Source organism: Siphateles boraxobius, unplaced genomic scaffold (genome assembly GCF_051911475.1).
Source record: "Siphateles boraxobius isolate OS27281-9 unplaced genomic scaffold, OSU_SipBor_1 207, whole genome shotgun sequence".
NCBI classification, from domain to species: Eukaryota; Metazoa; Chordata; class Actinopteri; order Cypriniformes; family Leuciscidae; genus Siphateles; species Siphateles boraxobius.
The window spans coordinates 2,061,640-2,084,964 of NW_027508819.1; the positions used below are offsets into that span (position 1 = coordinate 2,061,640).

Sequence of the window (23,325 nt, forward strand, 5' to 3'; positions counted from 1 at the left end):
TCATCACATTAGGTGTTGAGCAGACGTGCTCCTGAAAATTCAGTGATATTCATCACACCGAGTGTTGAGCAGTGCTCCTGACTTGTGCGTGCTTATCTTATCCTGCTGGCGAAGGATTTGATATAGCCGCTCCTCCAGCCGGTACGAAGGCCAGTTGTAAACTCGTTCTTCGTGCTACTAGGGGGTGGGTCGTGACCATCTTGGCCCAAGATTGGTCTGCAGCTTTGACCTGAAAGACACGTGCTTCAGATCTCTACCTCCCGCACCGCAGGCCATCCTGTGTGTTGCGTCTAAGGGTGGAGTATCAGTACAGTGTCCTTCCCCTCGAGTGCTCAAGAGCCCGTTGGGTCTTCAGGTCAACTGGAAGAGAGTAATCTCGCCCACGGGCTGAGTATCTCTTTTCTAGTTTTGGAGAGGTACTCGGTCCAACATGTCTCTCCAATAAGAATGTGTTCGGCTGGTGTTGAAGTGAGAAAGGGTCCCACTGAAAGAACTTTCAGAGGCTCCTGGGGTATATGGTAGTCGCAGCCTTTGGCTCCCTCCATATGTGACCGCTTCAGCGCTAGCTTCACGATCGAGTCCCGAGGTGACCGTGGCAGAGCAGCTCACCCTGTGTGACTATAGTTCATCCCGGTCTGCTGCCAAACCCTCTTCAACAGAGGGGCCATGTACAAAGGGCGTGTTTTAACGGGGGCCTGGGCGACCCCCGACTACACGGGCATTCGTGCCTCGAGTTGTTAGACATTGCGACCGTTGCGCAAGCTTCCCCTGCATGTCAAAAACTCACCCGTCACCTCCTCCTTGGAGTCAGACGCTTCTGAGGGCGCCTTGTTCCACTCCTCCCGCTTACTCAATCGTGCCGCCATCGAGCCTCACGACAGTTATAGCCAGGGCAAGTGGAGACTCCATCCCCTGGGTCCGGCTGGGTCATGACCATTCCGGGACCGCTCAGTTGCCCCCCCGGTTTTATTTTTCCGCCAGTGTTTGGGTAAACCGAGCGGACTACCCTTGGACAAACACTGGGACTCAGCTGCCCCAGGGGCCCGCAGAAATGCTTTTAACCCCAGTGAGCCTTCTAAAAGTGACTGCGACTCATGGTCGCCTGGCGCCTGCAAGTCAGTGAAATCATCACTCTTCATGTTGAGCAGAATTGCTCCTGAAACTCAGTGAAGTTCATCGCACTCAGGTGTTGAGCAGCAATGCTCCTGTAGCTCAGTGAGTCCATCACAGGTAGCTCAGTGAATTCATCACACGCAGTGCTGAGCAGAAATGCTCCTGGTGCTCAGTGAAGTTCCTCGCACTCAAGTGTTGAGCAGAAATGCTCCTGAAGCTCAGTGAGTTTATCACACTCAGGTGTTGAGCAGTAATGCTCCTGAAGCTCAGTGAACTTGTCACACTCAAGTGCTGAGCAGAAATGCTCCTGTCGTTCAGTGAAATTCTTCGCACTCAAGTGTTGAGCAGAAATGCTCCTGAAACTCTGAGTTTATCACACTCAGGTGTTGAGCAGGAATGCTCCTGAAGTTCAGTGAACTTGTCACACTCAAGTGCTGAGCAGAAATGCTCCTGTCGCTCAGTGAGGTTCTTCGTACTCAAGTGTTGAGCAGAAATGCTCCTGAAGCTCGGTGAGTTTATCACACTCAGGTGTTGAGCAGGAATGCTCCTGAAGCTCAGTGAACTTGTCACACCCAAGTGCTGAGCAGAAAATGCTCCTGAAGCCCAGTGATCTTCACATGTTGTGTTGAGCAATGCTCCTGTCTTTTGCGCCCGTCGCTTGCACCTACGTGCCAAGTCAGGAGAGGAACAGGTCTTCATAGTTGCCCCTTATTGGCCCAACTAGACCTGGTTCCCTTCAACAGCCTTCCTGACTTCCCCTGAGAACTCTTTCGGGGACGGGGCACGATGGCACACGCGTTCTTCCCCCGGAGATTCCGGGTGGTCTTACATCTGAACGCGGAGGTTCAGGTGGCTATCACAAGAACATGTGATAGTTACCATCACTTCTGCGAGCACCCCCTAGAATTGGGTAGCGTGCTTACGCCTTTAGAAGTGGAACCTAGTCGTTGAGTGCGTCTTCTCTCCAGAGGAGATCCTGAAAGCTTTCGATCACTTCAGTGCTCTCTTTCCTGCAAAATGGGTTGCAGTAGGCTGTTTTCCTTCACCCTCAAAATGATGTTGCCTCGGTGTTTAAACGACGCTCATCGTGTTGCAGAAGTATGCAGAAGCACGTTCTGATCGTCAGGTTCCTGAGGAGCAAGGTCTTGTAAATCCTTGTGTCCCTCTTTATCCTCTTGGGCCTTGTCCCTGGTGCGACTGCACTGCAGAGACCGCCCCTGAGCCACTGCAGGCAGTGAGTTAAAAATTCTGTTATATCAGTTCTCCTGCTCGTGTGGTCTCTACTAGAGGGTAGGGACTTGCTCGCTTTCGGTCAACGTATTGTGCCTGGAGTCTGGGCCGGCTAACTCTCACAAGCTGAGACCCCGGCTCGGATGGTGCCCAAGGTTCCTAACTCTCCCGTAATAGGAGCAGGTGGTGAGCCTGCAAGCGCTGCCCTGGAGGAGGCAGATCCAGCCCTGGCTTCTCTGTCCGTTCGCTTGGACGTGTACAGAATGCAAGTCATAGACCTCAGACCAGCTCTTCAAATATCTGTTGGAATTCAGCAGAGAGGGAAGGCTGTTTCCATGCAAAGTTGCACTTAGTGCTTGCCTTCATTTCGGCAAAGGTCCGAGATGCAACATGTCCACTTAGGTGTTGAGCTCCTCTATGATGAGTGTAAAGTGCTCCGCCTGGGCGTTGACGATATACTTTGCTAAACAGATTCTAGAGTTGGGGGCTGGACGACACCTAGTTGAACCGCTGCTTCCCGTGGGCTCCCTTCTCATGAAGCCAGTTTCACCGTGAGCCTGGTTCAAGTGTCGGCTTGCTGCGCCATTCCCCTCCTATGGACTGGATACGTGCACCTTTCTACTCCAGTTGAGTTCCCTTAAAATTGAACCCTGTTGAGTTCCTCCACACCCCTCCGACGTCGGACGTGCGGAACGTCTGGTGTTAGGCCTACCACTCGTAAGCAGTGTGGAACCTGTGTTAGGCTGGGTCCATATGTTGCGGTCCCTTCGGTGACCCCATATGTGTATTCTTCCACGATACGGCTCTCCCAATTCAGTCGACCGTCGACTACGTCCTCCGTATACGCGACCAGGACGTTATTTCACTATCCATTGTATGTACTTTGTTTTGTAATTTTATATATATATATATATATATATACATATTTTTGTGTGTGTGTGTGTGTGTGTGTGTGTGTGTGTGTGTGTGTGTGTGTGTGTGTCTGTATCTGTGTTGAAGAGCTGTCAGGATGTTTTTAAATAAAAATCTCTTTTTTTTTGTTCAGCTGAAGAAAGAACACCTCGGTTACGAATGTAACCTCGGTTCCCTGAAGAGGGAACCAGACGTTGTGTCGAGATTGACGCTGTGGAAACTCACTGTGTGATTGCGTCGTGAAGCACTTGTGAAATCAGTCCAATGGCGTATAGGCGGGTGACGTCATGGCAGGAAGCTATAGAGCGCACCCAGACCAAACATTGTCAGCTTCTGTTAGGTTGAAGCAAGTCAATCACAGGCAAGCCAGAAGTATGGCAGGGTGACGCAATGTCCTGTTCCCTCTTCCCTCTTCGTCAAGTTGCGTCGAAATTGACGCTGTGGGAACATCTATACCAACCATATGCCACCATACTGACAAGTGCCTGTCTTGTGTGAAATCAGGCGAGGACAACAAAGGCAGAATCACATGGGACCCAGGGGTGAAGCCCAAAACTAGGTTGTAAACCTGACGACTGTGTGCGAAAGGAACAGCCCGCTGCATCACACACCTCTTGTAGGGATACTCCTAATACAAGGCTACAAAGCCGCCATACACCGAGCGACCGTCCATGATCGCTCCCCAGCCCGCGATGGAAGCATCCGTCATAAGCATTACGTGACAACAAGGAGCTCCCAGCACAGGACCCTGGGACAAGAACCAAGGCTTCTTCCAATACTAGGGCACGTAAGCATCGCTGCGTGACCCTGATCATGCGAAAGGGGTTGCCCCTCGGGGAAAAACCCTTTGGTCCTGAGCCACCACTGCAAGGTTCTCTTGTACAACAGGCCAGAAGGTATCACATTGGACACTGTTGCCATCAGACCCCACAGTCTCTGAAACTGTTTCACAGTGAGTGACTGACCTAGCTTTATTATTTTCACAGCCGACAGAATGGACTCTATGCGTGCAGGTGAGGTATGCCTGTATTGACATTGAGTCCCAAACCACGCCTAGAAAAGTGGTCCTCCAGTGGAAAAAGCACACTCTATTTGCTGTTTAGCCGTAACCCCAACTCTTTCATGTGGGCGAGAACGACATCTCGATGCCGAACCCCCAACTTATGCGACTAAGCCAGAATCAACCAATTGTCGATTTAGTTCATGATGCGAATACCCTGCAGTCGCAGAGGCGCCAGAGCTGCATCTACACATTTCATGATAGAGTGGGGTGATAGTGCTAGGCCGATTGGAAGAACTCGATATTGGCATGTTTTGCCCCTGAAAGCAAACCTCAGGAACTTTTTGTGATATGGAAGGATGGATATATGGAAGTATGCGTCCTTGAGATCTATCGTGACAAACCAGTCCTCGGGTCTGATCTGTGGCGTGATTTTTCTCAAGGTTGACATTTAGAATTTTAGCTGCATGACTGACTCGTTCAGCACTCGCAGATCTGAAATGGGACGCAACCCCCGCATTCTTCTTTGGAACTATGAAATACAGACGGTAGAACCCGGTTTCCCTGTTGGAGGGAGGTACATGTTCTATGGCCCCTTTCTTCAGCAGAGTTTTCACTTCTTATTCCATTAACAGGGCACACCACTGTGGATAGGACCCCCATAAATCTGGGCGGGCTTGACACGAACTGTATTTTGATAACCCTTTTCTATGATCTGCAGGACCCAACAAGAAACATTTGAGCGCTGCGTCCCGAAACACACAAGGTGCATTATTGCATTGTTAGCATAATGGTCCCCTGCGGGCACCGAAGGGCAGCGGGCACCGTATAATGAGGTGCTATCCGCTTTACTTCGGGGGAGACTGCCCTCGTTGGCCTGACCCCTCGAGCGTCAGGACCTTTTCCCCCACAGCATTCTAGGAAATAATGATGGTCCTCAGATCCGTCTTACCCCTTGAAGACTGCGGTTGAGAGAGCCAACCCGACCCCATGAGGACCTAAAGAGAAGACGCTCTGCTACTGTTGAGATATGTTTGGCAAAAGTTCCCACGCTGCCAAAAAATCTACTAAGAGAACCAGTCTCTCAAGACTGGTCTAAGTCTTACTCAAGCGACCAATTTGGTGCCCTGTACGGTGAACCGGCAGGGAACAACCGAACTGACTGTTCTGAGACCCTCCATCAGAGGGGCGAGCATCTCAGTGCCACTATGTTTCCGTGCGAACACAGAGATATGGGCTCATCGGAGACCGCTGCGCCCCAATGCACACAAGGTGGTGGGGTTGGCAGAACGGCCCCCGAAGGCATCGTAGGAAAATGGGCACCTTATAGTGAGGTGTTAACCACTTCCCCCCAGAAATTACGAGAACCAGCCTCTCGAGACTGGTCTCTGGTATTACTCAAGCGACCAATTCGGTGCCCAGAAGCAGCGCACCGGCAGGGCACATTCAAAGTGATTGCTCTGAGACCCTCCTCGTAGGGGGCAAAAATCCCAGTGGGAAAATCCGGGCGGACCCTGAGATAATAGCTCGCCTGAGACGAGAACTCACTGGAGACCGTTGCGCCCTGAAACACACAAGGGGATGGGGTTGGCAGAACGGCCCCTGAGGGCACCGAAGGGAGATGGGCACCGTATAATGAGGTGTTATTTATTTCCCCCCAGGAATTTCACAATTTATTTCCTCAGAATTAAATGCAGCCAATGATCATCCAGACAAGTAAACACGGTCTGGATGAAATGCTGAATAGTATATTAATACCAACATCTAACTCCACAAATATTGGATGGGGACATAATATTTAATTTTCTCAAAATTTAAATGCAGACAAATATCAACCAGACAAGTAGAAACGGTCTTAAAGGTTGAATATAGTGTATTAATACAGACATCAAAACCTACTTTCAAAGCCAGACAAATATTTAATTTAATTTCTCAAAATTAAATTCATATTATAATCTCAAACACAAAAATAACCATAAATAATAGTCTACAAACACATAAATAGTTTGCACACAATCATAAGAGAAAGGGAGAAAGGGAAATTCCCGTCTGCTGTATTTTGTGTATTTTGAATTTATGTATTAACACTGTCAGCCCCCTTTTACTAGAGCTGACCGAGCATGCTCTACTCCCAAACAAACAACACATAAATCGTGTCCCCACTCGTAATGAAGCGAGGGCACGGGGGAACACACGATCCAAAATGCTGTTTGCTCGCCATAATACCTTGTCTATATATATATTATGCTTGTGGACAAACAACAATAAATAGACAGAAAAAGTTTCACACAGAGCACTTGCTGAAGACACAGAAGCTGACAATGTTTGGTCTGGGTGCGCTTTGTAGCTTCCTGCCATGACATAACCCGGCTATACAACATTGGACTGATTTCACAAGTGTTTCACGACGCAATCACACAGAGAGTTCCCAGTGTCATCTCGACTCAACGCGAGTTCTCTTGAAAGGGAATGTTTTATTTTTGGTTGAACAATTCCAGAATTAGAATTTTGAATTAACTATCCCTTTAAAACAACAGTTTCTCTACAGATACTATTACGCCCGAAATAAGTTGACTCTGTATATTTCACCACCAGTTATTCTTTTAACCAATAGGAGAGGGAACGGCGTTCTCCTGCCTTTAACCTGCAAATCTCTGCCTCTGAAAACAACAGTATCCTACAGCTACACTGCCAACAAGAGGGTGTCAAGGTAAAAACACACCTGTACACACACACACACACACACACACACACACACACACACACACACACACACACACACACACACACACACACACACACACACACACACACACACACACACATGTACTGGCATAACCATTTAATGCCAAAATTACTAATGTCAAGGTGTTTCTTTTAAAATATACTAAGTATAGAAATCATTTTCATTTTATCAATCTAACGTAGAAATGAGTGCAGAAATCACCTTACGACTGGGTTCATCAAACATCACAAATGTGATTATTCAAACATTCCTTTGCAGCCAATTCCATCATATGAATGATCAGATGTTGATAAATGTGGTGGTTGAAAACAATTGTCATTTAAATATCATGCCCAAAAATGCACACGCTACATCCGAAATCGCTAACTATCTGAGTAGGTACTACATTTGAATTTGAACTTACCTCACGACTGTTAAAAAAAGTATGTTCTATATAGTATGAATGTGGGAAGTATGAATGAAATTCAGATGTCAAGTCAAGTCAAGTCACCTTTATTTATATAGCGCTTTTTACAATACAGATTGTTTCAAAGCAGCTTTACAGAGATAACAGAAAAATAATGCATTTCGCCTGTTGTTCAGCTGAAGTCAGTTCAGTGTTGATTCAAATCCATTGTAAAGATCATCAGTACAGTAGATCAATAATATGGTTGAAGTCAGTTGTGTTGCTTCACTGCCATTCATAAATTCTCTCCCGTGGCCTCATGGGATTGCCCATGACTTCACTTTTAGACAAACACTCATGAGCTTCCCTAAGCACTTCCCTTCGGGGGAATCCAGCCATCATTTTGAGGTGCGTTCAACTTCAAGTGGGCGAGGTATGTCTATTTGGATAGATACTCGGTCCCCTCGATTTTGACTGAGGGAGCAAGTCTACACAATATGTATACTATATACCCATAGACCACAATGCAACACGTTGGTAAAATCACAGCAGATCGCACTTAATTTACCCCCACCCCACACAACTCTAATGTATGATATTGGAGTAACTTATTATTGGAGTTATTGGAGAATACTTGTAGCTACCTTAAGCTGACTGTTATAGTTTATTGTACAGGTATTATCATTTTCGTTTGTGTCATTTTTTATATTTTCTCCAACAGCCCAAGCATACATACAGGCCTATAGAATGGTGCTTAAAACAAATTCATAAGGAAAAACTGTAAATAATAAATGAGCTCCATTGCGGATTCCAGTGATCTAGGGGTTAGGGTGTTCCATTTAGACTAATTTCAAGTGTTCCGCCACTAGTGGGCTCTCATGCAATGTAAGCAATGACGTACATCCGAGTGAACAAGATATAGAGAAGATGGCAAGGGAAGGGCCTAAAAATTGGACTTAAATGCAGCCTAAGAAGACTTGCCCCTAGAGTTCCCTTTTGAAAATGTTCAAAGACATTGCATCAGTTGCGGACAATTCCTTTTCTGGGAAATGCTGAAACCTGATTGAATCGCATCTGTGCAAATGCACAGACAAATGGCATTTCAGTGTGCCTAAATGGGTGAGGCTATCTGCCTATATAAGTCGGCGCTGAATGCCATTTCATCAGAATCTCCCCTGCATCCCTTGGACGAGCACTCTGAGTGCGTAGCTTGCTTGGGCCGCGCCCACGCCAAAGTCACACTCACCGAGTGTTTTCTCTCACTGCGAGAGCATGGATCTCGCCTCGCCGTGCTCGCAGATCACGTTCTTTAGAGAGAGTGATCTCACCCCTTGTGCATCCTCCATTTCCTCCTATCAGTAGGCTGAGGAAAAAACAGCTGATTTGTTGGGCCGAGCAAACGGGACCCAGTGAGCTCACGTCAGCCCAGATCCCACCTGCATCACTCCCCTCAGTGAGAGGACTCCCCAGTGCTTTTCTCTCGCGTAGACCCTCGTCTGGTGCCAGTGGCTTGGTTTCCTTTGGGGGTTCTGAGGAGGACTTTGATGACACCATGTCATTGGTGGCTTCTGACATGGAGGAATGGTCGAACTCCATGGTCTGTCTCTGGCTCAACACACCTTTACGAAGTGCATGGATGTGGCTCTCTCCCCCTGAGATGGAAAGGATTGTGCATCCTGCAAAGGAGTGACGTCTCCTCCTGTGGGCACAGCACAGCCACTGTTCGGTGAGGGCAGTGCATGTGCCAGGCAGGCTGAAGCAGGGAGAAGACATACTGTCCTGGAGCAGTGTATCTCCAGGGGAATGAAGACTCCACCCCTAGATGGTTCCAATGATTTGGAGTATCTTCAAGCAAACAGAAGTGGACATCTTCGCCTCAGAGGAAAACTCCCACTGCCTAATATTCTTTTAGTAGCCCATACGTGGTTGAATCTGCGCCTGTATGCTTTCCCCCAGTAGTTCTGATCCCTCAGGTCATCAGCGAAAACATTGAGGATAGATGATCATTGCTTCTGGTGGCCCTACTCTGGCAGAACCAGTTGTGGTTCCCCAGGATGGTGCAGCAGCTGGTATCAGCTCCTTGGAAGGAATCCTGCTGCGAAGGAACATCCTTTCCCAAGCAAAGGTGACAATATGGTTATCACAAACTCGAGTTGTGGAGCCTTCATCTATGGCCCCTTGATGGGAGCCTTCGCGCCTCACTCGGAGTGTCATGAACACTATTTCAGAGGCGAGAGCACCTTCTACTAGGCTTCTTTATGCACTCAAGTGGTTTGTCTTTTCTGACTGGTGTGCAGTCCAGAATGTAGACCCTTTTTCTTGTGATGTTGCATCAATATTGACCTTCTTGCAGGAGCTGCTGGATAAGGGACACACCCCATCCACGCTCATGGTGTATGTGGCAGCCATCGCGGCAACGTTATTCTTCCTTACTGATTGGCCAGCAAATGGGGCGTGGTATGTGGCCACCTCATATACCTTGAGCATGGATGGATGTTCCTTGCCTCCATGCAGTTCTGACCTGGGATCTGTGTACGGTCCTCTGGGCTCTCTAAGGCCCCCCTTTAGAGCCTCTACAGATGGCTGAACTGCTGCCCCTTTCCGCTTAAGTCCACCCTTTCGACCAAATTACTGTAAAGTCGTCCTTAAGCCAACTCATGGCTCTGTGCTAAGGTGGTCTCCATTCTGTTCAGGGCACAAGTCATTGCAACTACTGTGTCTGGTCCGGGCCCTTAAGGTGTATCTCTAGCCAATTCCGGCAGTCAGAGCAGCTTTTTGTGTGCTTCGGAAGCCGCACCAAGGGGTTGCCAGATACGAAGCAGAGACTATCCTGTTGGATAGTCGGCACGAAAAATCCGCACAGGGGTTCTTGCCATCTACCTATGCTTTGCAACTACCTTTGCTTGGTTCTATATCTTGGATGTCCCTGCCCTTCAGGATAACCACCCATAGGAGCCATATACTGGTTCAGGGAGACAGGATCTGTGGCATGCTCCAAAGGCTTCAGCCTCGAAGGCCTGTGCAGAGGTATGAGTGGGTGAATTCTTGTTTCACCTCAAAGTTGTTCTTCCTAATGTGGATTGATGGCTTACCCCAGGTTAGGCTTGCAGGATGGCTCTTCCGTTCTACGCATTGATTGGACAGCAACTGACACAATACAAGTGAACCGTTTTGAAAGGGAATGTTTCAGTGCATTGCCTATGATGGCCTTGCTACTGCGGTGGCTATCAAGTCGAAGCTTGCTGCTCCTCAGTTGAAATATTCTGATGCAATGTCTTTCAGCACCAGCTAATATAGGCCGATGTCCCTGCCCATTTGAGCGCTCTGAAATGCCATTTGTCTATACAGTTGCACAGACGCAATTCAATCAGGTTTCAGTATTTCATAGAAAAAAAGTTTTTCTTTAGCATCAGTAATTGACGCAATGATCGTTCCTGTTATCTCAAGGAACCAAGTTTACGTTAGTAACCAAAACGTTTATGACATGGAGAAATGTAACAAAGCCAAACCCAAGAAGAAAAAGTAATGTTTGATGAAAATTTAACTTAGATCAGAAACACCTGTAAACCTCATAATCAAAAACAATTATTATAGTAGTTTTTAAGATAAGAAAATACTTTATTAATGTTATGGATAGGATATATGACATACTGTCAATAGAATATTTTACCATTAGCAACACATTTTTAAATGATGAATATGGCTTCATATGTTTTTATCCCAGTCTGCTCTCATAACAATTGCTGCACACAAGTACACGATAACTCAAAATCTTGCGTACTCGAGTTGAAACCTGACGTGAGATTTGATCTTAGCCACCGCTCACGTCCATATTGATAAATGTCACGTTTTGCGTGGAAACGACCGCATGCACAGTTTTTTGTAATACTTTCAACTTGTAAATGAGGGCCATGTGCTTATGAATGAATGTGTCGGTTCAAAACAAGTTTATATCCATTGATACTCCATAATCCATAGGATGTCACAGTTCTATCCTTTATACATTAAAATCATTCATATACAATATACAACACATTTTACACCTCACACATTTGCATACATGTACTGTATGATAGCGTACTGTATGATGGCCTCATCTTCAAATGTGTTTGGTTTAGGATGTCATCATTCCTGACCTCATGAAAAAGCTTGACATTCTTGGCGATAATGGGGTAAGAACCAACTTTAATATGTGCACATGTTACTCCTGTTTCTCACAATCTAGAGCTGAAATGAACTTTTCACTTCTCGTTGACAGAACTTGCGAAACGAGGAGCAGGTGACAGTAATTCAAGCAGGCACTGTGCTGTCTTTATGTGAAAAGGTATCATGCCGTTCATTCTTTAAATCCTCAAAGATTATATTGCTTTTATTTCGTCTGTAGCTCTATTAAATTGCTTTGTCTTGTGACCAGTGGCTGAAGCAGATTGACAGCACCGAAGCTGCGCTGACGCAGAAAATGATTGATCTGGAGAATGAGAAGGTCAGAGATGAATGTGTTGTGCTCTTTGTTCTTACAGCCGGTCTAGTGATAGATGAGGCTTGATGACAGTCGATTAAAGTGTGTGCTGCTTTCTTGACCTCGGTGTACTGATGTGATCAACAGGAGCTGTTCAGTAAACAGAAAGGTTTCCTGGAAGAGGAACTGGACTACAGGAAGCAAGCTCTTGATCATGCCCAACTGGTAGGACCATGAGATTGTGTAGCGTAATCAACAATTCTACCTTGTTTGATTCGATTTTATTCAGTTCTTTTGTCATCAAAAGAAATGTTGTTGGCCTACAGTACCACAGTTAAGTCTCATAAAAACAGTTGTCAATAAAGTAAAAGCAGATGTAGCACTACTTTTAGAAATTAAAAAAAGTAAATCCTTTTACCAATATCAGTTCAACACTGCTGTTGTTTTATACAGTAAGAGCAGTGAGATGAGACAGGCCAACATAATATACAGTTACATTATAGATGAATGCCTTTATTTCATTAAAAAGTGACAGGACATAATTTTTTTATCATATTTGTGGCAAGTGCCAGTTTGCTCAACAGAGTGTGTAAGATGTAAAACATTTGAGAAATGAAATCGACTCAGGTTATGACTGTAACCCTAGTTCCCTGAGAAGGGAACGAGCTGCTGCGTCGATGGCGCTTTGGAAACGGCCCCTGCATGATTGCGTCTGAAGCACGTATGTCAGCTAGCTCAATGGCGAGAGTAAACATCACGGGCTGGTGACGTCACAACCAGGAAAGGATACAAGCACATCCGGTCCGACCAGCGTTAGCTTCAAAGTATCTGAAGCAAGTTGATCACAGGGATGTAGGAAGTATGGCAAAGTGATGCAGCGTCTCGTTCCCTTCTCAGTGAACTAGGGTTACAGTCGTAACCAGAGACGTTCTCTTTTGAGGGAACTCGCGCTGCGTTGATGACGCTTTGGGAACGACAATATACAAACGCCATACTTTCAATTGCCTGTATGTGAAACTGTGGCAACTCAAGTCATAAGCACCTGAGACCCTGGGGCAGTATCCAGGTCCAGGCTGTAGAACCTCGCAAATGTGAGCGGAGACGACCAGCCTGCCGCATCACAAACCTCTTGTATGGAAACTCCCAAAATTAAGGCTTTAGAGGCCACCATACTCCTATTAGAATGAGCTCTGACTTCCAAAGGTGAAGGCTGGCCAGAGACCTCATAATCAAGTCAAGTCACCTTCATTTATATAGCGCTTTTAACAATATAGATTGTTTCAAAGCAGCTTTACAGTGATAGTAGGAAATTAAAGTAACAGAGACTGTTTTTGCTTTACAGCAGCTCTAGAATAAAGTTATTGTCCAGCTAAAGTTAGTTTTGATCGTTTCACTTCCGTTGCAAAGATCATTAGTTATTAACTTAGGGGCCGCTAACACGACACCGTTCTAACAAAAAACCCTTAACGCACTCCGGCCCACTCATTTGCATAAAAAAAAATTGCCTGGTGGCTCGAGAACGCAAACCTTGAAATTTCGATTATGAAAAAAAAAAAAAGGTTATCTATGAGCAAACTTCAAAAATGCAAACCTGTGAAAACGCTGACGGTGTGCACATGCGTTTTACATGTTTAGTCTAAAGGTATGCACGTTTGAATATATATGTGCGCAGGCGTGTAGTCTTTCTTTACAAATTGAACTTAACAAATTACTTGTCTGGCCTTAAAAATGTATAATACAAAATTATTCATCGCTTACGCGTAGCCATGTGAACAGGAATTATTTTGACAACGTTTTACCTGTACAGAGGTAAAGGGAAGGGAAGGAGGCCTTCACAGGGGAGAGACTAGTGCAAACTCCCTGGTGCGAACTCAAGGCAGGTGGGAGAGACCAAAAGGGCCAGAAGGTCTCCAACTCTTTTTTGAGACGAAATAGCAAGAAGGAAGATGGTCTTATAAGTCAGAATCCTTTCTGAAACCGTATCGAGGGGCTCAAAGGGAGCCACAGACTGGCCCTCTAGGACTATAGCCAGGTCCCAGGGAGATCGCCCTGCTGAAAAGCGATCTAGCAAGAATTCGAGCATTGAACCAACTTGGCAGTTAACAGGATCCCACTGATGCTGATTGCACCACGAAATGAAAACCCTCCACTTCAAAGCATATAGTTTCTTAGTGGCTGGAGCTCTGGAGTGAAGTATGGTCTCTACAACCTCAGTTGAGAGACCAGCATGAGTTGAGCTTCCTCAGAGGCCAAACCACCAAGTTCCATATTTCTGGATGGGGGTGAAGGATCACTCCCCCCGCCTGAGCCAGAAGGTTTCTCCTGACCGGAATCTCCAAGGGAGAGACAAATTTGGCTCGGCCAGTGTGGTGCTACCAGCAGTAGACTTATTCCACCTCGGCGGACTTTCTCCAGAACTCCAGGGAGAAGAGCAACTGGGGGAAATGCGTACAGACCTAGCCTCTGTGTGAGGGAGAACCAAAGTGGACAGTGCGTTGTGTCCTGAGACTTAAACAGATCCACTTCCGCTCGGCCATAAACTTCCCAAATATGCTCCACCACCTCGGTGTGGAGTCTCCAATCCCCGGGCCTCAGCCCCTGCTCAACAGGATGTCTGCTCCTATATTCTGGCACCCTGGCATATACACTGCCCTCAGGGAGAGCATCTTCCTTAGGGACCATAGGAGGATCTGGTGCGCCAGCTTGCATATCTGGGCGCGTGCGCTGACCCTCCTGGTGATTTATGTAAGATACCACTGATGTGTTGTCTGAACGGACGAGCACATGATGGCCCCTTAGGTCTGGAAGGAAGTGTCTCAACGCATTGAAGACCGCCATCATCTCCAGGCAATTTATGTGCCAAGAAAGATTATGACTCCTCCTCAGACCCTGAGCTGAGCGGCCTTCTGTTACCGCTCCCCAGCCTGTGAGAGAAGCATCTGTCGTGAGAAGAACTCGATGGCAAAGAGCTCCCAACACAGGACCCTGGGACAGGAACCAAGGTTTCCTCCATATAATCAAGGTGCGGAGACACCGCCGTGTGATCTTGATCATACGAAGTGGGTTTCCCCTCGGAGAAAATCATTTGGTCCTGAGCCACCACTGAAAGGGTCTCATATACAGTGTGCAGCAGCAGGGTCGGAAGCCTGAGGATCGTTTTCATTTCCTCAAAAAGTGAAAGTTGAGATGGTGGGAGAAGAGCGTGCGAAGTGGAAGCCTCTCACAATGCTTGCAGTCAGCCCCCTCGAAGGCTGAAATAGCATTCTCCACTCCCAAACACATTACACATAGACTGTGTGTATCCTCACCCGTTAAATAGCGCGGGCAAGGAAAAGCACACAACTTGAATGATTATTTCGCCATGATATGAGTATAATTTAGACAGTACAACAATAAAAATAGACAGACAGTTTCGACATAGACCGCTTGCTGAGGCACCGAAGCTAACGCCGGTCAGACCGGATGTGCTTTTATCCTTTCCTGGACGTGACGTCACCCGCCCGTGACGTTCACTCTCACCATTGGACTAGTTGACATGCGTGCTTCAGACACAATAATGCAGGGGCGTTCCCAAAGTGTCATTGACGCAGCGCAAGTTCCCTCAAAATGGAACTATCCAAACTCATGATAGATGTTTGTGTGTGGTGTTTAGAGGGTGCAGGAGCTGGAGGCGACTCTGTACTCTGCCCTCCAGCAGGATCCTGACAGCTGTGTGGGCGAGAGTTTGAGTGACAGGCAGAGAGCACAGCTGGCCGAGTCCATGGAGGCGGTGCGGAGACAGATCATGAGGCAGAGTCGCCATGCCGACACGCTAGTGCTACAGCAGCGCATGGAGCTGCTCCAGTCTGCACAGCAGGTGAGGATCTCGGTGTGTGTGTGTGTGTGTGTGCGTGCGTGCGTGCGTGCGTGCATGCGTGCGTGCGTGCGTGCGTGCGTGCGTGCGTGCGTTCGTGCGTGTGCTGCTCTTTACATGATGGTCACCATCCACTTTCATTGTATGCTTGAACATTCTGCTAAATATCTCTTGTTTCATGTTGTTTTTTTTATTAAAGATAATAGGCCATACAGGTCTGGAAGGACATAATTACAAAATTGTGATTTTTGTACTTTTTCATTAATCTTACAGAGGATCAGAGAGCTTGAAGATAAGATCGACATGCAGAGAAGACAGATCAAAGAGATTGAAGAGAAGGTGTGTATGGATGTCTCTCTCTTTCTCTCTCTCTCTCTCTCTCTCTCTCTCTCTCTCTCTCTCTCTCTCTCTCTCTCTCTGTTAGATCATGTTCTGGATAGATACTGTCTCTTGTTCAGTAGTTTGGGGGAAGTTGGATTGAGCTGAAATTAATTTTTCATTTATAAATGCATACTGGGCCATAAGACTGATTCTTCTCTCCTCTCCTCTCCTCTCTCTTGTTTGAAATTTGTGTTTATTATAATTTATAGTTTTTGTTCCTTTTCTTGTTTTTCTCCCTAGCTTTTATTCTCTGGCCTTAACACACACACACACTCTCTCTCATCTCTCTCTCTCTCTCTCTCTCTCTCTCTCTCTCTCTCTCTCTCTCTCTCTCTCTCTCTCTCACACACACACACACACACACACACACACACACACACACACACACACACACAGGTGCAGTATCTAAATGAAAGATACAAACAGACATTCCTCAGTTGTACAAAATCATGTTTTTAAATATTTTATGAAATGTTTCCATAGAGAAACATTTGTATTTCAAAAGTTCCAGTTGAAGCTGCTTAATGTTGTTTTGTCTGATTGAAAATAGTGTGAACAAATATAAATATAAATGAAATTCACCCTAAATATTTGTTAAAGTATTTAAAGACACTTCAACACTTGTCAGACTGCTTTTAGTTTCAATAAATAAAGTTGTATTTTTTTCACATGTGCTCTTGAAGACTTTATTGAAATTATGGAGAACTATGTGCATTTGCAGAAAGATTAAATCAGATCTGAGCAGGACAACGGTTGAGACGCAGTCTTTATTGAAGACAAGCGTTTGCTTAGATCGGCCAACAGGTGGCAGTGGAGAGTAATAAACAGTCCATCCCATGATGTTGTCTGAGACGGGACCTGACCTGGTTTCTTCTCACTGGGCTGGACCTACAGCGTGATGATGGAGAACTCTCTCAGTCTCATCAGAGAAGCTGTAGCACGGATGCATGAGTGAATGCAGAGGAAGAAAGCAGCGGGAGTGAGACCGAACACTAACCATTTCGGTTACGGCCGACTCGTGGCCGCAACAATATAGGAAAATCAAAACAAAAGATTGATATAATTAATAAGGTTTATTACATAATTCTAAGGGTTTCACAGCGTGCAATAATACATGTTATGCCATCTGAAATGTCTCAAAATGCCGACAGATGCTAGATCCTGTTTTAGCGAGGAAACAAGAGAAAACACATATATCTCGTTCTCCTAATATGAACCAGGTGTTCCTCATCTCCACTGCTACCTACAAAACCAAGAAATACAAAGAAAACAAAACACACCCATAACACCTTCCCTTGCAAAGGACCTCTGAAACAAATGAGAAAATTATTATTAATTCTTAATTAACAAAAAAAAAATTACCACTTAACACAAAATCATTATAACAGACTGCAAACCAAGTATGATGCCTTCTTAATCTGATTCCCCAATGAAACTTGAATACAGCAACTCCTGGCGCCTAGGAAAAGCCATAGTCACACTAACAGAGAACAGAATTAAAAAAACATCAACTGAATCAGTCGCAAAAACTCTCACATGGGCACGAGATAAAGCAACACCCCTTATATGTCGAATCTCAGAAGGATAGGGTTGCAAAGAGAGACCATCGAATAAGACGCTGGTTTGGGCTCTGAAAAGAGTGCAAAAAGGTAAGTGGATTATGGTCTGAAAATACCACAATTGGAAAAATACCACTTGTTACATACACTTAAAAAAACTGCAAAGTCCAAATCAACGCCAATGCCTCCATTTCAATAGTGGAATAATGCAGTTTGCAACAGTACAGCTCCAGTCTCAACTTTACTGGCGTCAACCTGGATCTGAAACTAACCATCTGTGTGTGTGTGTGTGTGTGTGTGTGTGTGTGTGTGTGTGTGTGTGTGTGTGTGTGTGTGTGTGTGTGTGTGTGTGTGTGTGTGTGTTTGAACACAGACACTCCTGAGCCAGAGAAATGATCTCAGCCAAAGCCTGAATAAACTTGTCAGTCAAAAATAGAGTTGGACAGAAAAACAGAGATTTAATTTAATCAGTGTAATTAACATGATTAAACACAGAGACGATTAACACTTGTCTGGAGAGAGTGATGAATGAGTGTGTGATGTGGGACGGACACCTATTGCAAAACAACAAAAACAAGCCATTACAACTACTGAATTTACATACGTTACACTGATACAGTTATTTTCAGACACGTTTATTCCCACTGTCCCTCACACACACTCTGTGTCTCTCTGGTGCGTCCGCCGTGTGTATTTTTAGTCCAGAGCAGAAGTTTGGTGGGGAAGATTAGAGGAAAAGAGTTTAGACCCCAAGCTTCTGACGCAAGCTCTTAATCACCCCGACTCACACACACTCCACAAACCACACCCTCCTCACACACACACTCCACACGCCAGACCCTCCTCACAACACACACTCCACACACCAGACCCTCCTCACAACACACACTCCACACACCAGACCCTCCTCACAACACACACTCCACACACCAGATCCTCCTCACAACACACACTCGACACACCAGACCCTCCTCACACACACACTCGACACGCCAGACCCTCCTCACACACACACTCCACACGCCAGACCCTCCTCACACACACACTCCACACGCCAGACCCTCCTCACAACACACACTCCACATGCCAGACCCTCCTCACAACACACACTCCACACACCAGACCCTCCTCACACACACACTCCACACGCCAGACCCTCCTCACAACACACACTCCACACACCAGACCCTCCTCACAACACACACTCCACACACCAGACCCTCCTCACAACACACACTCCACACACCAGATCCTCCTCACAACACACACTCCACACACCAGACCCTCCTCACAACACACACTCCACATACCAGACCCTTCTCACAACACACACTCCACAAACCAGACCCTCCTCACAACACACACTCCACACGCCACACCCTCCTCACATCACACACTCCATACACCAGACCCTCCTCAAAACACACACTCCACACACCAGATCCTCCTCACAACACACACTCCACACGCCAGACCCTCCTAAAAACACACACTCCACACGCCAGACCCTCCTCACGACACACACTTCACACACCAGACCCTCCTCACAACACACACTCCACACACCAGACCCTCCTCAAAACACACACTCCACACAACACACCCTCCTCACAACACACACTCCACACGCCAGACCCTCCTCACAACACACACTCCACACGCCAGACACTCCTCACGACACACACTTCACACACCAGACCCTCCTCACAACACACACTCCACACACCAGACCCTCCACACAACACACACTCCACACACCAGACCCTCCACACAACACACACTCCACACACCAGACCCTCCACACAACACACACTCCACACACCAGACCCTCCTCACAACACACACTCCACACACCAGACCCTCCACACAACACACACTCCACACGCCAGACCCTCCACACAACACACACTCCACACACCAGACCCTCCTCACAACACACACTCCACACACCAGACCCTCCTCACATCACATACTCCACACCCTCCTCAAAACACAGACTCCCCACACATTCCACACCCTCCTCACAACACACACTCCACACACCAGACCCTCCTCACAAGAAACACTCCACACACCAGACCCTCCTCACAACACACACTCCACACACCACACCCTCCTCACATCACACACTCCACACACCAGACCCTCCTCACAACACACACTCCACACACCAGACCCTCCTCACAACACACACTTCACACACCAGACCCTCCTCACATCACACACTCCACACACCAGACCCTCCTCACAACACACACTCCACACACCAGATCCTCCTCACAACACACACTTCACACACCAGACCCTCCCCACACACACACACTCCACACGCCAGACCCTCCTCAAAACACACACTCCACACACCAGACCGTCCTCACAACACACACTCCACACACCAGACCCTCCTCACAACACACACTCCACACGCCAGACCCTCCTCACAACACACACTGCACACGCCAGACCCTCCTCACAACACATACTCCACACGCCAGACCCTTCTCACAACACACACTCCACACACCAGACCCTCCTCACAACACACACTCCAGATGGCAGACCCTCCTTACAACACACACTCCACACACCAGACCCTCCTCACAACACACAGTCTACACGCCACACCCTCCTCACAACACACACTCCACACAACACACACTACATACACCAGACCCTCCTCACATCACACACTCCACACACCAGACACTCCTTACAAAACACACTCCACACGTCAGACCCTCCTCACAACACACACTCCACACGCCAGACCCTCCTCACAACACACACTCCACACGCCAAACCCTCCTCACAACACGCACTCCACACGCCAAACCCTCCTCACAACACGCACTCCACACTCCACACACCAGACCCTCCTCACACACACACACTCCAAAAGCCAGACCCCCCTCACAACGCACACTCCACACACCATACCCTCCTCACAACACACATTCCACAAACCAGACCCTCCTCACACACACACTCCACACACCAGACCCTCCTCACAACACACACTCCACACACCAGACCCTCCTCACAACACACACTCCACACACCAGACCCTCCTCACAACACACACTCCACACACCAGACCCTGCTCACAACACAGACTCCGCACACCAGTCCCTCCTCACAACACACAATCCACACACTAGACCCTCCTCACAACACACACTCCACACGCCAGACCCTCCACACAACACACACTCCACACACCAGACCCTCCCACAACACACACTCCACACACCAGACCCTCCTCACAACACATACACCACACCTTCCTCAAAACACAGACTCTCCACACACTCCACACCCTCCTCACAACACACACTCCACACACCAGACCTTCCTCACAACACACAATCCACACACCAGACCCTCCTCACAACAAACACTCCACACGCCAGACCCTCCTCACGACACACACTTCACACACCAGACCCTCCTCACAACACACACTCCACACACCAGACCCTCCTCAAAACACACACTCCACACACCAGATCCTCCTCACAACACACACTCCACACGCCAGACCCTCCTCACAACACACACTCCACACACCAGACCCTCCTCACGACACACACTTCACACACCAGACCCTCCTCACAACACACACTCCACACACCAGACCCTCCTCAAAACACACACTCCACACACCAGATCCTCCTCACAACACACACTCCACACGCCAGACCCTCCTCACAACACACACTCCACACGCCAGACCCTCCTCACGACACACACTTCACACGCCAGACCCTCCTCACAACACACACTCCACACGCCAGACCCTCCACACAACACACACTCCACACACCAGACCCTCCTCACAACACACACTCCACACACCAGACCCTCCTCACATCACATACTCCACACCCTCCTCAAAACACAGACTCCCCACACACTCCACACCCTCCTCACAACACACACTCCACACACCAGACCCTCCTCACAAGAAACACTCCACACACCAGACCCTCCTCACAACACACACTCCACACACCACACCCTCCTCACATCACACACTCCACACACCAGACCCTCCTCACAACACACACTCCACACACCACACCCCCCTCACAACACACACTTCACACACCAGACCCTCCTCACATCACACACTCCACACACCAGACCCTCCTCACAACACACACTCCACACACCAGATCCTCCTCACAACACACACTTCACACACCAGACCCTCCCCACACACACACACTCCACACGCCAGACCCTCCTCAAAACACACACTCCACACACCAGACCGTCCTCACAACACACACTCCACACACCAGACCCTCCTCACAACACACACTCCACACGCCAGACCCTCCTCACAAAACACACTCCACACGCCAGACCCTCCTCACAACACACACTCCACACGCCAGACCCTTCTCACAACACACACTCCACACACCAGACCCTCCTCACAACACACACTCCAGATGGCAGACCCTCCTTACAACACACACTCCACACACCAGACCCTACTCACAACACACAGTCCACACGCCACACCCTCCTCACAACACACACTCCACACAACACACACTACATACACCAGACCCTCCTCACATCACACACTCCACACACCAGACACTCCTTACAAAACACACTCCACACGTCAGACCCTCCTCACAACACACACTCCACACGCCAGACCCTCCTCACAACACACACTCCACACGCCAAACCCTCCTCACAACACGCACTCCAAACGCCAAACCCTCCTCACAACACACACTCCACACACCAGACCCTCCTCACAACACACATTCCACACACCAGACCCTCCTCACAACACACACTCCACACGCCAGACCCTCCTCACAACACACACTCCACACACCAGACCCTCCTCACGACACACACTTCACACGCCAGACCCTCCTCAAAACACACACTCCACACACCAGACCGTCCTCACAACACACACTCCACACACCAGACCCTCCTCACAACACACACTCCACACGCCAGACCCTCCTCACAACACACACTGCACACGCCAGACCCTCCTCACAACACACACTCCACACGCCAGACCCTTCTCACAACACACACTCCACACACCAGACCCTCCTCACAACACACACTCCAGATGGCAGACCCTCCTTACAACACACACTCCACACACCAGACCCTCCTCACAACACACAGTCCACACGCCACACCCTCCTCACAACACACACTCCACACAACACACACTACATACACCAGACCCTCCTCACATCACACACTCCACACACCAGACACTCCTTACAAAACACACTCCACACGTCAGACCCTCCTCACAACACACACTCCACACGCCAGACCCTCCTCACAACACACACTCCACACGCCAAACCCTCCTCACAACACGCACTCCACACGCCAAACCCTCCTCACAACACGCACTCCACACTCCACACACCAGACCCTCCTCACACACACACACTCCAAAAGCCAGACCCCCCTCACAACGCACACTCCACACACCATACCCTCCTCACAACACACATTCCACAAACCAGACCCTCCTCACACACACACTCCACACACCAGACCCTCCTCACAACACACACTCCACACACCAGACCCTCCTCACAACACACACTCCACACACCAGACCCTCCTCACAACACACACTCCACACACCAGACCCTGCTCACAACACAGACTCCGCACACCAG

At 48.0% G+C, this 23,325-nt stretch overlaps 1 protein-coding gene across 3 annotated transcripts in view; it reads left to right on the forward strand.

Moving 5' to 3' along the window:
* jakmip1 (janus kinase and microtubule interacting protein 1) overlaps window positions 1-16,751 on the forward strand; it is an 85,737-nt gene extending 68,986 nt beyond the window's left edge. For all 3 annotated transcript variants that reach the window (XM_077237743.1, XM_077237744.1, XM_077237745.1), the window contains 8 exons: window positions 6,870-6,965; window positions 11,505-11,558; window positions 11,645-11,710; window positions 11,801-11,869; window positions 11,993-12,070; window positions 15,498-15,701; window positions 15,972-16,037; window positions 16,289-16,751. In XM_077237743.1, coding sequence (XP_077093858.1) covers window positions 6,870-6,965; window positions 11,505-11,558; window positions 11,645-11,710; window positions 11,801-11,869; window positions 11,993-12,070; window positions 15,498-15,701; window positions 15,972-16,037; window positions 16,289-16,339 — 684 coding nt within the window. In that variant the 3' untranslated portion in view covers window positions 16,340-16,751. The remainder of the gene's footprint in view (window positions 1-6,869; window positions 6,966-11,504; window positions 11,559-11,644; window positions 11,711-11,800; window positions 11,870-11,992; window positions 12,071-15,497; window positions 15,702-15,971; window positions 16,038-16,288) is intronic.
* Window positions 16,752-23,325: the final 6,574 nt, after the last annotated feature.